General features: G+C 43.8%; 1 protein-coding gene across 1 annotated transcript; it reads left to right on the top strand.

The window, feature by feature from the left end:
• The first annotated feature begins 674 nt into the window (after positions 1-674).
• Positions 675-1,450, top strand: H1-5 (H1.5 linker histone, cluster member). Its single transcript, XM_021656086.2, has one exon. It carries the CDS (start codon positions 723-725, stop codon positions 1,392-1,394), a length of 672 nt encoding a protein of 223 aa, XP_021511761.1. The 5' UTR covers positions 675-722; the 3' UTR covers positions 1,395-1,450.
• Positions 1,451-15,384: the final 13,934 nt, after the last annotated feature.

Raw genomic sequence — 15,384 nt, 5'->3', positions numbered from 1 at the left:
AGTGCTCCCTACCCAGCACATACATAGATTGATAGTCTTCCTACTTCAAAGTCGCCTTCGCAATGGAAAAAAAAATGCGTTCTCCATTAAAGATATCAATAAGTGGGAAACACTAGGAGCCAGAACGATTTTTTAAGAGAAACACCTAGTGAATTTCATTCTATAGCCAACCAGGCAGGTAACCTGTACCTGTGTTATTTGCTATAGTCACAAACGAAGTTTGTGCCCAAACAAAAAAACTACTACGTTTACTCTTGAAAACATTAAAGGTGGTAACTGTGTACAGATTCTTTTAAGCAATGTTCCTTGCATAGGTCGTATAAGTTCATGGAATCATGCAAGTAATTATCAGGATACCCCATGCTTGGTGTATTCTTAGTAGACACTGGAGGGATTTTTACAAAATATCTTTGGTTAGTTGCATGTGATTCAGAAAAGCGCACGCAAGTAGGTGAAACCGAAGGCTGTTCTCTTTTGGAACTTCAAACTGCGAATTTGTATGCTATTATTTCCAGCAGTAATTAAAAATTTGAGAACTAACAAACACAATTTGGGATTGAAACCTTGAATCGCGGGACGGCCGGAGGGCGGTGGACTGGACGCTCCACCAATCACAGCCCAGCGCCGGCTTATATAAACCCGGAATCGGAGCAAAGGAGCACTGCAAAATTTGCTCCTCGGTTTAGAGTTTCTTCCTAGCCCTAGAAGCTTTTAGTCTCAACATGTCTGAAACTGCTCCTGCCGAGACTGCTGCCCCTGCACCGGTGGAGAAGTCTCCCGCCAAAAAGAAGACAGCGAAAAAGGCCGCCGCCGGGAAGCGCAAGGCGTCCGGCCCCCCGGTGTCCGAGCTCATCACCAAGGCCGTGGCCGCCTCCAAGGAGCGCAGCGGCGTGTCCCTGGCCGCGCTCAAGAAGGCGCTGGCGGCCGCCGGTTACGACGTGGAGAAGAACAACAGCCGCATCAAGCTCGGGCTCAAGAGCCTGGTGAGCAAGGGCACCCTGGTGCAGACCAAGGGCACCGGCGCCTCCGGCTCCTTCAAGCTCAACAAGAAGGCGGCTTCCGGCGAGGCCAAGCCCAAAGCCAAGAAGGCGGGCGCTGCCAAGGCCAAGAAGCCCGCGGGTGCCACCCCGAAAAAACCTAAGAAGGCTGCCGGTGCGAAGAAGACTGTGAAGAAGACCCCGAAGAAAGCAAAGAAGCCTGCGGCGGCTGGAGTGAAGAAAGTGGCCAAGAGCCCTAAGAAGGCCAAGGCTGCAGCCAAGCCAAAGAAGGCAGCTAAGAGCCCCGCGAAGCCCAAGGCAGTGAAGCCAAAGGCGGCCAAGCCTAAGGTTTCCAAGCCGAAGACGGCCAAGCCTAAGGCTGCCAAGGCGAAGAAGGCTGTCTCCAAAAAGAAGTAGATGCGCTTCTGCCAGTAACAAAGCCCCAAAGGCTCTTTTCAGAGCCACCCAGAGAGCTCCGTGAATGCAGCTGTACACACTGAGCTAACATTTTAGTGGGTTACCCCCTTGAAAAACCCTGCCTAGGTTCACTCTGCACTGAGGGCAGACCGCGTAATCCCTTTGTAGTGAGCTGGCGGTTACTGGAACAAGGCCCACCAAGAACAGGCTAGTTTTGTCCCTTGCGCGCGCGAGTACTATTTTTTTTTCCCCCCGGGTGTAAAAGCATTGTACGTTTTGGAATGTGATCCTTCTCACTTAATGGTGAAGGCAGGCTTCCACACCCTGAGCTGCGCAAGGCGCGAAAGAGATTAAACTTATTGGCTGAGCTTCAGCGTGTCCCCTGAGCCAATGGTTCCATGGTTTTGTACAAGCCTCACCTTGATTGGACAGTCAAGCAGGTGACGTTTGCAGATCCCGCTGTATTCGTCGCCATTGCAGAGACCCTCCTCCTCCACCCTTCCCTCTTCAAGTTTCTTTTTCTTTTTTTCACAATTCTTGAGCCCGCCAATTCCGCGCCTGACTGGGAAAGGTCGGATAAGGCAATGACCAAGGGCGCACAAGGATGGCCACAGCACATTGATGCAGCAGCTATACCCCAGCGCCGGCATCTTTCCCAGGGCCAAACACGCCGTGTTCGAAGCTGTCCAAAATTTCATTCTTTGTAGTGACTTGGGTTTCCTATGATTTTCTTAAAAATTCACTTTTATCCATTGGAAGCACACAGGCCCTGAAGATCCTTGCTGGCAGCCCTTTTGTTTTAAAGGTTTGCTGATGCAGTAGTTGGCGTGACACCTCTAAATAGGCGTTTTCTTGTGTTTATTTAACGTTAGGTGGGTTTTAAGCGTTAAAGGTAGTATAGCGTCTCCACATTTAAGGCTAGGTCGTTGGCGGCGTGGCTCAGTCACCCGTTGGTAACTTAGTTTTCATCGCCATTTCAGTCAGGAATGCTCTAAGTAAAAATTTTAAGGGAAGTTTCAAGCCACGTCTTTTTTTAGCGGTGTAGTTATTGGGAATGTTGTTTCTTGTTTGCTGCATGCTTGATTTCTGTGAAATGCCTGAATGCTCTCCAGAATTAAAACAACGCTGAGTTGAAGCCCCCCACAAGCTTAAGGTAGTTTTGGTTTCTTGTGTGTGTACAGACCATGCTGGTGGTTTGATTTATTTTTTTTTATGTGCCAATTTGCATATCTGACCTACATAGAGCAAAGTAGGCGCGTTTGTCCTGTAGACAGACCTCACCATGAAGTTCCTGCAATGAAAATGATAGGTTCATCTTGCTACTGGTGTTTTATTTGCCTTTTTGCGTTTTGCCCACCTTTAAAAACGGTATGTGTGATTACATATTTTTCAGGAAGCGTCCCAAACAAGAACTCTAGCTGAAGGCAGTTCTTACTGACCCTCACTGCTGGCATAACTGTTAGAATGCAGGCACCATTCTGCCTGACAAGCCCTCATTCCTGAGAGATGTTAAATGACCAGCCTGAGTATGTTGAAACTTAAACACCTCAGGTCATCTGTGTACATTTTTCTATGTATTTTAAACATGCAGAAACTTAGGCATCAAGTAGCTAATAGTTAGGACAGCATGTTTTCGTTCTTGAGTAGCAAAAATTTTTAGGCGTTTGCTAGAGAGACAGGAAATAGGCAAATGTGTATTGATTGGTCGTTGCTCCTGAAATTTTTGTATATCTCTTCATAGGAATGCTACTCTATTTATTTATTTACCTTTATTTAGTAATTCAAAAGAGAACTTTGAAAAGTTTTGTGATTACATTTGTTAATATTTTAGTGCTTCGACTTCATTGTCACTTTAAATATTTAAAATTTGAAGCTTAGCCGCGCGTGATGGCTCATGCTTTAATCCCAACACTCCGGGAGGCAGACAAGGTAGGCAGATCGCTTTTTAGTTTGAGACCCAGCCTGGTCTACAAAGTCCAGGACATCCAAGGCTGCACAGAGAAACCCTATCTGGAAACACAAAAGAAAACAAAACACATACACACATACATATTTATCTTCTGCGGATTCCTATATGCAGAATTCAAGTATACTTTACAGGGAGGCTTTCCTTCACCTTGGGATCCTGGCACTGACACTCTAGTAATGATGGCGGCAATGATTATTTTAAACTGTGATGAAGACACTAGGCTGAGAATACAGAGGATAGAGTATACTAGCGATGAAGATCTTGGCTAAGCTTGCTAATAATTGTGTGTCTTTGCAGTTTTGAACAAATGGAAACCAGTGAGTTTAAATGGTGAACGTGATTATATCAGAAACCCTGACTCTGGGAATCCTCCCTCTCTCTCTCCTCTCTCCCTCTCTCCCTCTCTCTCTCAGTCTCTCTCCGTGTGTGTGTGTGTGTGTGTGTGTGTGTGCGTGTGAGTTTGTGTACAGGTCTAGACCAGTAGGAGAGGAAAGGGAAAACTAATTTTGTCGCCATTCTTGTGCTGTCAGTACAGAAGTCACAGAGCCCTGTGCCCCAGACCAGAAATGGAGAGGTGAGAGACCAAGTGCCAGGAGTGGCCAGTCTGAGCGGCCTTTCCCCTCAGTTCCCTGCTGCTGCCTCCCCCAGCCCTGGCACATTCTGGTTCTCGCCAGAACTTTTATGTGGCGTTTAGGTCCGCCCCCACTGACTTAGCTTTGCTGTATTCCAAAAGAGATTAGGAAAGAGAAATTAGTTAAGGGAAATGCATTTATTTGTAGTTTTGCCCAAATCAGGAAAAGAACCTGTCTCTTCTCGTTGTGCCTCTGGCAATCTCATGTTATCGGAGCGGATGAGGTAGTGATGGACTATAGGGAAGTAAGGTAGGCTTACAGGGTCTCTTCTGGGGGTGAACACTGAACCCGGGGCGCAAAGGCAACCCCTTCTGACAACCCTCCTTAATCCCATTATCTAGGCCCACAAGACAGCTAACTCCTGGCTTTAGTGATGACCCTACGGGTTAGGAGAGAGGGGGCTAGACGGAGAGAAGACCTGCAGTTGGGCAAGGCAGGCCAATCTCTGCTGTCATGCTTGGCCACCCTGGCCACCCGCAAAAGCCGTGCTTGGTTGGCTTGCAGCTGAATCACAGGCCCGGTGAGGCTCAGGCCCAACGGGCAAGAAGGCAGGCCCAGCGAGGTGCAGGCCCAGGGGTGTCACAGTAGGTAACACTTTTCGACACCTACCTCGTGTGTTGCAGTATGGGAGACACTCTAGCTGAGTTACCTAAGGACTGAGCTGAACCTGTGACTCCAGAGGGAGATGTTCTAGTGCTACGGCGCAATGTGCAGGACACTGTGGCTTAGCTCTGAAAGGACAGACTCCAAGACACAGCAGACAGTGAGTCGGAGGACGGCAATAAAAGAGGAGGGAAAGCAGACAGGAAAACAAGGGCATGAGAGAGAAAAGGGGCAGAAAAATGGAACACAAAGGAAACGGAGCAGCTCAGGGTTCCCGGTTAGATCAGGAGGTTGTTTCTATGAAACCCATTGGCATGAAGGCCAGAGCTAGCATGCTCCTACTCTGCCCTTAGAGGTCAGCAGTTCTGAGCCCTTGGATTTCTCAGCGGCAGAAAGACTTGTTCCACTAGAGCGTGCCTCTTTCTGCATCTGTGAGGACTAGCGCACAGGCAGGAGTTGTTCTTGAGTGTATTAATCCGTGTCTCATCATTTCCTCGAAGCTTGTGGAGCTGAGGTAGGCTGACTTTGGTCCCTGTGAGGCTCCGGATAGAGGAATTAAGATCCAGCAAGGGACTTATGTGGTTTGGAACCCCTGACAGAATTATTCTGCGAGAACTGAAAAAAATCCAGACACATTCTCTGACTCCTCTGACTGTACTGCTTTGGCCCCATGTCTACCTTCACGCATCGGATAGCATTTAACATGTGTTGTGTGGTAGGCAAATGGGGATGTGTGTGTGTGTGTGTGTGTGTGTGTGTGTGTGTGTGTGTTTCAAGACTGGGTTTCTCCTGGCTGTCCTGGAACTAGCTCTGTAGACCCAGGCTGGCCTTGAACTCACAGAGATGTGCCTGCCTTTTTCTCCTGAGATCTGAGATTAAATTCCTTCTGGGCTTAAGGGCATGTGTCATCACCACCCAGCAATAAATGACACTTTGTTGTTGTTGTTTTTGTTTTTTTGAGACAGGGTTTCTCTGTTCTTACCGAGAAAAATAATTGTAGAAAACCCCAGGTAAGGTCAGGTTCAACTGCTGCATGCAGGCAGGTTACCAGAAGGCCAGGAAGAGGGTGCAGAAACAGGAGAGTCACAGCTTTCTCTTTCACAGCTGGATGCCACTCTTGAGGACAGTGAGGAGCCGCTGGCCTTTCTACTTCAAGACTTTGAGGGGAGAGCTGTGCCTTCTTCAGACTTGGAACTTCTGGCCTGAATTACTGGAAAGCTCCTAAAATACAGCACAGAGCTTTTTCATTTTTTCATGATCTGGGTTCAAGCTCTTTCCATCTGGACCTCTAGGTCTTGTCCAGAATAGATTGTTTTGGCTGCAGCCATTGCATCTGCATTCAAAGACAAAATTATTGTAAAGAATGAACCAAAAAGAGGGCTCCTGTTACCTGGGTGCTGGAGAGAAGACTCAGTAGTTTAGGGCAGATACTGCTCTTACCCAACTTCTGTTTCCATCGTTCACATCGGACAACGAACACACTCCCGTGACTCCAGATGATGATTCTAGCTGCCAAGTGTGTACACACTCCCATGTGGACACACGCACACACAGTTTTAAAAGGGATGTATATCTTTACCTAATGTGCTTGAGAGTTCCTGCAGGTGAACCAAGGGTAGGTAGTGCCTGGGAAAGCCTCCAGGGGAAGTCAGACCCTCCCAAACTGGAGTTAAACATAGTGTGAGCCGCTCTGTGTCTTCTGGGAACTGAAGCAGGGTCTTCTGTGAGAGCAGCAACTGCTCTTAACTGGAGCCAGCCCTCTAGCCCCAAATATTTTTCAAACGTAGGGTCTGGGGTCCCTTCACCTATCTCATGACTGAGTGATCCTATAACTCCACTCATGATGGAGACTAAGGCTTGGAGAGTAGGTATTGAAGAAGAAACGGGAAAAATCCACATGAGAAAAGGAGACGAAGGTCTACTACTATGGATAAAGTGTCTCTGTGTGAGCTGCTGTAGGCCCCTCCTCCTGCCTTTGGAGAGACCCGAGCAAGCAATCTACAGTCTATAAACATGAAACCTCTCACTCCCTCCAGCCACGGTTGAGGCTACTGAAAAGGAATTGGAGCCTGGGGATCGGAACGGGCCAGCTGGGCTGTACAGAAGGCCTCAGTGAGTATGAGAGGTTAGGGAGATGGTCATCCAGAACAGTGGACAAGTTAGAAGAAAGATAGGTGGAAGGATGGTATGCATGGTTTGGAACGGACGGATGGATGAATGGATAGGATGGATGAATTCCTGCATGAATGGGTGGATTGCTGGGTGGAGAGTGCCTAATGGATGGTACTGTAGTTTGGGTTTCATTTGATTGGGCTACAGATGTCACTGTGTTGGAAATTTCCTCCCCAGTATGCCTATATGGGCAACAGTTCAGACCTTTGGGGAAGCTCTTAGGTCACTGTGGACCATGGTCTTGGAAGTGATCAATGTAGTTGTGGAAAGCACATTCTAGAAGAGTGAGCCACCATCCACTGTAGCCTGTCCTGTTTGAAGAAGCGATCTCTTCAGGGGTAATCGGCCATTTGTCATGGGGCCTTCATTATCTTTAGACTTTCGGTGTCCAATACTGTAAGCTAACCCAATGTCTTTTCTTCACAAGTAGACTGCCTTGGGCTTCTTGCTGCAATTGACAAATATGGATAGAAAGAAATGGAAATATAAGTCCCTGTGAGTGGGGCGGAAGCTCTAAGATTGTCCACGTGACCAAGTTCACAAAGTAGAGCCTGCTCATCACGCCGCCTGCTTTCTGCTTTCTAATTCTCTTTCCTCTCCACAGCCTGCCTCAAAACTTACCTGCATCTCCACCTAGGGGCCCAAAGGAGGTTTTCCCTTGCTCCTGCTTATTTCCCTCAGCCACTCTGAGGAAATTAAGATGCACCTAATTATCTACGGCAGCAGCCACCTTATCCTCAGACTGTCAGCTGCAGGAGGAGGAGGATGGAGTGGGTTCGCTGCTCACTTGTGAATGTGACTCTAGGGACACAGTCAATAAATATTGAAATGAGGAACATGAATGTTAGAAATGATGTGAAATGTAGACACACACACACACACACACACACACATACACACAGGGGTGCTACTTGTAGTGGACTGAAAGAGAGGCGTCCCCCATTGTCACGGGTATTTGAACATGTTCATCCCTGTCCCTGTCGCCAATGCTTTTTGGAGAGGTTTAGCAGGTGACACCTTGCTGGGAAAGTTGTCCCTGGGGTTCAGGTTTGAGAGCCTAAGGCCTAGCCCCACTTATAGGTTCATTCTTGTGGTTGGTGTATGAACTCCCAGGGCCATGCCTGGTCGCTGCCATTGTGGACTCTAACCCTCTGGAACTGTAAGCCAAAATAAACTTTCTTCTGTAAGTTGAGTTGATCTTGGTGTTATTGTCACAGCAGAAGAAGAGTAAGTAATACACCACTTTTAAAGATTTATTTTCTCTCTGTGTGTACATGTGTGTGTGTTCAAGAGCTTGAGAATGGAAAAAACGGACACTGATCCTCTCTGGCTCTGGTAACTGAAATTGGGTCCTCTGTAAGAACCTTATATGTTCCTAATCTTTGACCCATCTCTCTAGGGCATATTGTTTGGTGTCTGAGGCTAGCAGGGCTGCCAATCACGATTGCCTCAGTCTCCTCAGTGCTGGGATTATAGGTTTGTACCACCATGTCCAGTTCCATTATTATTGATTTATTTAATCATTCATTGTACACTAATTTACAATGAATAAAAATTTCTTACAGTTTCTCTTCCTTCCCTGTATCCTGACCACATTCTATGTCAACATTTTTAGTTAAAAAAAATGTTGGGTTACATTATTTTACCTATATAAATCATGTTCTGGTCTAAAACTGATATGTGATAATTAAATGTCCTCTCTGTGTTGTTTCAAATGAGAATGGCTCCCATATATTTGAGTGTTTGGTCCCCTATTTGGTGAAATTGTTTTGGAAGGATTAGGAAGTATGGTCTTGTTGGAGTGAGTGAGTCACTGGGCACGGGCTAGTCTAAGCCGGTCCTGTTCTCTCTCTCTCTCTTTCTCTCACCTTCTCCCCACACTGTCTGTCCCTCTTTTCTCCCCTCCTTGTGTATTAGATATGAGTGAGATCTCAGCTACCCCTCCAGGGCCATGCTTACCTGCCTGCTGCTGTGATCCCACCATGATGGTCATGGACTCACCCTCTGAAATTTTAAGCAAGCCTCCAAGGAAATCCTTTTTTTGGGGGGGTGGGGGAGTATTTGTTTTGGTTGTGCTATCTGCTAGGATATATTTAAAAAATGTGCCACGCATGAGACAGATCTGATACGAAAGATATTTTTTGAATGGAGGTGGACAGAGAGAGGGAGGGGAAGGGAGGAAGAGAGAGAGAGATGGTAGGGGGAGGGGACTTTCCAGACAGAGAGAGGGGAGAGAGTAAGAGAGAAAGAGGGAGTGGCAGATAGGCTACTAGGTACCTGGCCCAGATGAGTCACAGGAGGCAGGAACTGACATAGTATGTCATCAGGACCTTAAAGGCAGACCAGATGAATTGTCTGCCCAACATAACAGTGTCACAGTTATGTGACATTGTCACAGTTCTCCACAAAAACAGAACACAGATTAAGACACTCTCAGAGAAAGGAGAAGAGCATATATGAAGAGGGGCAGCATATAGGAGCAATGATATGTGTGTATTAAAATGCAATTATGAAATCCATTTGTTTTGGGCTGCAAATTTTAAATAAAGCAAAATTAAATTCAAGCCTCTAACTTTTTTTTTTTTTAATTTCTATGATTCTCAAATGTGACACCATTACAAAATGTTTGTGAAGGCATCAAAGAAGCCATTTTGCCATGTGTAAAATCTTCACATACGTAAGACACAGAGCTTTCTGGCTGTGACTCACCCTGTTATTATAAAATTCACTATACATTGAACTTATGAACTTTTGCATATGATGTGAAAAAATCATATCATTACTAAGTAATTCTTATATTGCAGCATGCCTTTAGATTAAAATAGTCACCATCTATCTGTCTATTTTTTATCATCTCTTTATTTATGTCATTCTCGTGGTTCCTGTTTAAGTTCAGAAGGACAGCGTTTGGAATCACCTAGGAGATCCGCTTCTGTATGTGTCTGTGATTCTAGCATTTGACTGCGGAGGGACGTCACAGCTGGAACTGGGCGAGCTGTACCAACCCAAGCTTGGTCTGGGCCCTAGACTGAATAAAAATGAAAACAAGGAATAAAGGTGAATACGAGCATGCATCTTTCTGGCCTCTGGCATGGATGCCGTGTGACAGCTGCTTTGTTTCCCTAACACCGTGTTTAGTGTTGGAATCTTTACAGTTAAGGCCTGGGCCACAGCAAGCAGGGTGTGGCTACCCATTTGCAACATAATGGCTAAGGAGAGGAGCGACAGAGAATAGTATAGAAAGGAGATTTGTGCAATGTGTCACATTAGGAGGAGGAACAAATAAGGAGGTCTGGTGACCTTTAAATTTGTCCTTAGGGTACTGAGTCAAGCTTTAAACAGAAGGGGAAGGGTTATGTGTGTTAGGGTCTGAGAATTGCTGGAGAAAGACCCCTGACTCAGGTAGCATGCCAGAACAAAAAGCGTTTATTCTGCAGAAGTTACCAGCATGCTGGGGTCACCACTAAGGCCAAATCGCTACCGGGAAGTGAGTTCATAGGCTCTTTTTTTTAGACATTTAGGGGCTTTGCATGGTAACTCTTATGTCAGGAATGACATAAGGGTAAGAGGGGATGCAGGATTGGCATCCTTATGCTTGGGGATTTTACCTAGTTACTGGGGGCTTTGTTGACTCATTGTGTTTGGCTTTCACTCATGCGTCGACCTTTAACTTGATTGCTTAGGGTGGGTGGCACTTTACTTTGGGAACAGCAAGGCCATGTATTCCTAAACATAGCTTTTGGTCAACTTGACCTGTAAGTTGATTGGTTGTCCCCAGGTTTTGGCTTTTCCAGGAATTCTTTGTTCGAACTCCGAGAAACAGATATCCAGGCCTAGTCAGACAAAACGGAGAAAAGAAGCCTGTCATGGCGTCACATTAGTCCAACAGATAGATGCTAAATCTGCCCCAGCATATTCAAATGTCAACCAGGCCCAATCAGAATAGAGCAGAGCGCTCTGGGATGGTATGCTGTGGACTCCAGACCCCTCACCTATGTGACCTCGATTGGGATTGGCTAGTGCCGATGGAGCCTACGTGACTTAAATTAGAATTGGCTGACTCCTTGACATCAAGTCCTCTCATGTGTAAGTATGCAGTCCTGATCAACGTGTGTCCTTTCCTTCACCGACCCATCTTTGATTTGTCCTGCAAGGTAGCGTGGTAAATTGAAAACTCTTCTGAGGGAACAAGTTCCATCTCCAACCTTTTCCTTCCCTCAGCATGAGATTCCCGGTGTGTGGGGGGGGAGGGCAATTGAAATTGGGGTAGAGCTCCACATAGTTTCAGTAGCCAGATATCTCAAGGGAGGTTTGGAGTGATTGTGGGTAGGATAGCTCTTTCCTTGTCGGGATGGTTACCATGCCATCCCTGCTCTTATGGACGGTATCCCCTCAAACCAGAAGCTAAATTTAACCCTTCCTTCCTTAAGCCGCCTTCGTTTGGCATTTTGTCACAGCACCAGGAAAACTCACTAATATGCTACCATTATGTTTTCTGGGTTCCATCAGGAATCTGGGTGAGTCATCGTTTGGTAAAACGTGCAGGACGTGAGGAGAAAGAAGCAAAGAGGCATTCAGTCAGGGGGAATGTCTCAAGTCTCAGAAGCATGGTGCAAAGCATGCTTACCTCCAGGAACTCTAGGGTTTCCGTGGGAGAGAGGAAGAAGAGGACAGACTTAGAACAGGAGACATAGCACAGAAAACCCCAGAGGCTCATGTAAGGGATCAGCAAGTCCCACACAGGAACAGTTGATTCTACTGGAAGCTTTTATGAGGTTCCATGGGGCTGTGAAGGGACAGGTGCATCCCTGTAGAAGCCGTGTTAGCATTCTCTGAAGAAACAGAAGTCTCTACATTCTCAAGGCAAATTCCACAAGAAACCAATGGAAATTAAACTGTGTTTGGATACTCCAAGCACTTCCTAGGAGTCAGGATTCTTAGTTAAGGTATCTTAAGAGTCTGTAGATTACTGAGGATTTAAAAGTTGCCATCAACTCCTAATTTTAGGCTAAACCTGAGCCCATGAGCCTTGTTACTGGCCTGTTACTACTTTATTTTTCTTCCTCCTCCTAAAAAAAAAAAAAAAAAATAAGAATGCTTCCAGAGAGAAAGACACCCAGTAATTCTTTAAATGTAGAATTTTTTACTTTAACATCTGATCCTTTTTTCAGGGCTTTTAATAACTCCATGTCCTGCTGGGCATGGTGGCTCTTGCTTGTAAACCCAGTACTCAAGGAGGCAGAGGCAGGTGGATTTCTGTGAGTTCAAGGCCAGCCTGGTCCACAAAGCAGCTTCAGGACAGCCAAGGCTACAAGAGAAACCCTGTCTCGAAAAACCAAACTGAATGAATGAATATATAAGTAAACTTATTTACTGATATTTAACAGAAGAAGAATTCCCCATATTAAAAACTTTAAAAATTTTGTACCATATTTTATAATTAAGGACTGCTCTTTCTTCCTGGTGAAGCCAATAGCAATGTTTTTTTAACATCTTTAAACAAATGTGAAAGCTTTGTGTTTTTGTTTTTGTTTTTGTTTTTTAAATCGTACTCTACCTCCCTTAAGTAAGGCTTTGAGCAGTTGTAGGTATTGATTTTCAACGGATGAGGAATTTCCCAGTTTCTTTACTGTTGATGTCAAAAGTTGTGCAAATACATAACTATTGCAGCTGGTTTTAATCAAGCGGAAGCTCAGTCCTTAATTATAAAACATGGAACTAGGTTTAGAATACCTTTAAATGGGCTCAGAAAAGAAGGCATTTCCATACGTGTATGGCCTCTCTAGTCACTTATATCCCAGGCTTTAAAGGCATTACAAACTCAATCAGAAGAAATGGATGACATAAATAATCAGATACTTAAATGGTTACAAGAGGTAAAGGCAATAGTGATGGTTATGTGTTTGCTGCTGAGGTCATCTCAACCTCCGCCATCCCCTCCAACAGTGCTAAGAGCCTATTCTGCACAAAAGAAAATAATTCTGTATCAATTTAAGGACAGGGCCACAATCATGGACCAGTCAATACTCAAGCTTTGCTCGATACAGAAATTGATAATGAATTTATAAATTCTGAATCAGATCATGAAATAGAGGCATCTAAAAGTACCCCTAGAAAGAATTTGAAAACAAAACAAAACAAAACAAACAAACAAAAAAACACAGGTTGTTTAGCAAGGTTAGGTAAAAATGTTTTTACTATAGTGGCTTTGATGAAGAAAAAATAGGTTGTTTAGGAAAATTAGGTAAAGATATTTTTGCTAGTGGGTCTGATGTTGAGAACTTTAGAGAACAATTTGAAGTTAAGAAAAATAGTAAAGCCAAGGACTTTTTGAGGTTGGTGAACAAAGACAACACACCTGAGTAGCACTGGCTGCTGGGAAACTCTCACAATGAGGTGGTGATTGAGACCACAATTAATTTACCCAACCTTGTTTTTTCCCTCAGTGTCCTAATGTGATTTAGTAAAAATCAATAATGAGTAGATGGATACCTCAAAGGTTTAGAGTAGAAATGGCCGAATGTTTATATATATATATATATATATATATATATATATATATATATGAAAGTTTAGGTTTGTGATTCTTTTAAGGTTTTTATAAGATTACTTTCTTCACATAATTGATTCTTTCTTTGCAACGAGAAATTGCAGACTCTTAGTAAAGAAAAGCTGGCTGAGAAATTACCTTGTTTTTTCACACCCTGTTAATATATAAACAAGTTGATTGGGTACAGATGTATATGGGTTCTTGGGAACAACTTGTTCTTCATATTTGTTTTTCATCCATAATACTTAAAACATTTGATTATGTGAAGATATTGGGGAACATGGTTTTCTCATGTATGCTCATTGTAACCATTCACTTCAAGAAAGATAGAATGTAATCACATTGTGGGATCTTTGTACTGCTTGAAGGATTTTGCTGGGAAATATAAACTGTTGGAAAAAGAATAAAAGTGTAGTTTGGAGCTCGCTCTTTGAGGTTTGCTCCATCCATCAAATATGTATATATGTGTATACGTACAGGAGCTGGTGAGGTTGGAATCCAGTTACATCCACCCAATATGTGAATGTGTGTGAATGTATGTATGTATGTATGTATATGTGTATGTGGAAAGTAAGAGAAGCTGGAAAGAAGAAGCTTGTTGGAACCTACTGCTGGAGTCTATATTACTACATCATCAAGTGTGTGTATGTTTGAGTATGTGTGTAATTATGTGTAATTATGGCCTCTTGGTTTGCCACTATCAGTGGAAGCCACAGCCAGGAACTTTCAGTTCTGGCCTCTGGAGTTGCCCTCAGAAAGAGTCTCTTGTGTTACCATCCAGCAGCGGGATCAGTGCCCCTCCTCATTCTCTGCTGTTGATGTCCAAGTTGCTCTTCTACAAATTAGTAACAAAAAAACTGCTTTTTGTCTAGTAAGAATTAAAAGCAAACTTTATAACTTGGTATCTTATGCACTGCTTGTTTTGTAATCAGAGCTGTAGCAGTATAGTATAATACTATCATGTAGTATCTGATAACAGAGGACGTAGGAAACACACACTTAAAATGTAAAGCAAATTATGTCAGACACCCAAGATCAAATTTCTGGTCTCCACAAAGATTTCAGAGGCTCTGTGCTTTCCCGTCACCTTGGCTGGCCTTCATAGCGAAAGTAGTCTTTGTCTAATATTTTTACATTTTCATTCATCAATGTATTTAAAGAGCTTGTAATCACACGTTTCTAAATGAAACCTCAAAACTAAGTAATTTGGTTTTGGTTTTAGTTTTATTAAATGATAGTGTGTGAACCTGAGACATTATTATGAAATTAAATAATTTATTTCAGCCATTTTCTTCTGTGACATGCATTGTTAATTTATCTCAATTAATGCATTAAAAAACACACGAACATGTAATTTCCAACTTGTCTGAAAGAATACAATGTGCCTTTAAAAACAAACAAAAGACTTATCTCCTGCTGTTTGTGTGTGCAGAATACTGCCATGAGTACAGCTGGGAGTCACTAGAATACCCTAATCATATAAAATGTACCGCCAAAATAACTAAAATAAACAAACAACTCACTGAAGAAGCGTTTTTATGGATTCCACGTAAAGATGTAAAAGTGTTCTAATTGTGCTATTGCATATTTAATATGAAAAGCATTATTTTGATTATCCAAGGTGAGAATGGGACATACAGGAAAAAGGCCTAAATTTTTTTTTCTTTCAACTTCCTCCCAAGTATCAGAAACTGAAAAGAGAAAGAAATGAACATGCAAGTACCTCTTGAATGGTGGGGAAAATAACGCAGCTGAAGCTCCACTTCAAACAAACAAAGTTTGGCGCGCAATTTTGAAATTGCCCGCCGAACGCTCCAATTGGCTAATAGCGCCACTGACCAGCTGGATACTTTGTAGAAACATTTGCTAGTTTGTTAATGCTTAAAGGGCAAACCAAACAGAAATGCAAATAGCACTGCGCTCAAAAGCAGAGTTGCAATAGATATTTTGTGCACATTCCTTCAAAAACTGTGAAATTTAGCATTCAGGGAATTAAATCTTTCATCACTAGGTAATTGAGCAAACACAACTTCATAAAGTGCCAGTCTTTCCAGTTAAGTGAGT

This window comes from Meriones unguiculatus, chromosome 19, assembly GCF_030254825.1.
Source record: "Meriones unguiculatus strain TT.TT164.6M chromosome 19, Bangor_MerUng_6.1, whole genome shotgun sequence".
Taxonomy (NCBI): Eukaryota; Metazoa; Chordata; class Mammalia; order Rodentia; family Muridae; genus Meriones; species Meriones unguiculatus.
Note: the sequence above shows the minus strand (reverse complement) of the source record. Positions and strands in the feature narration are given on the sequence as shown.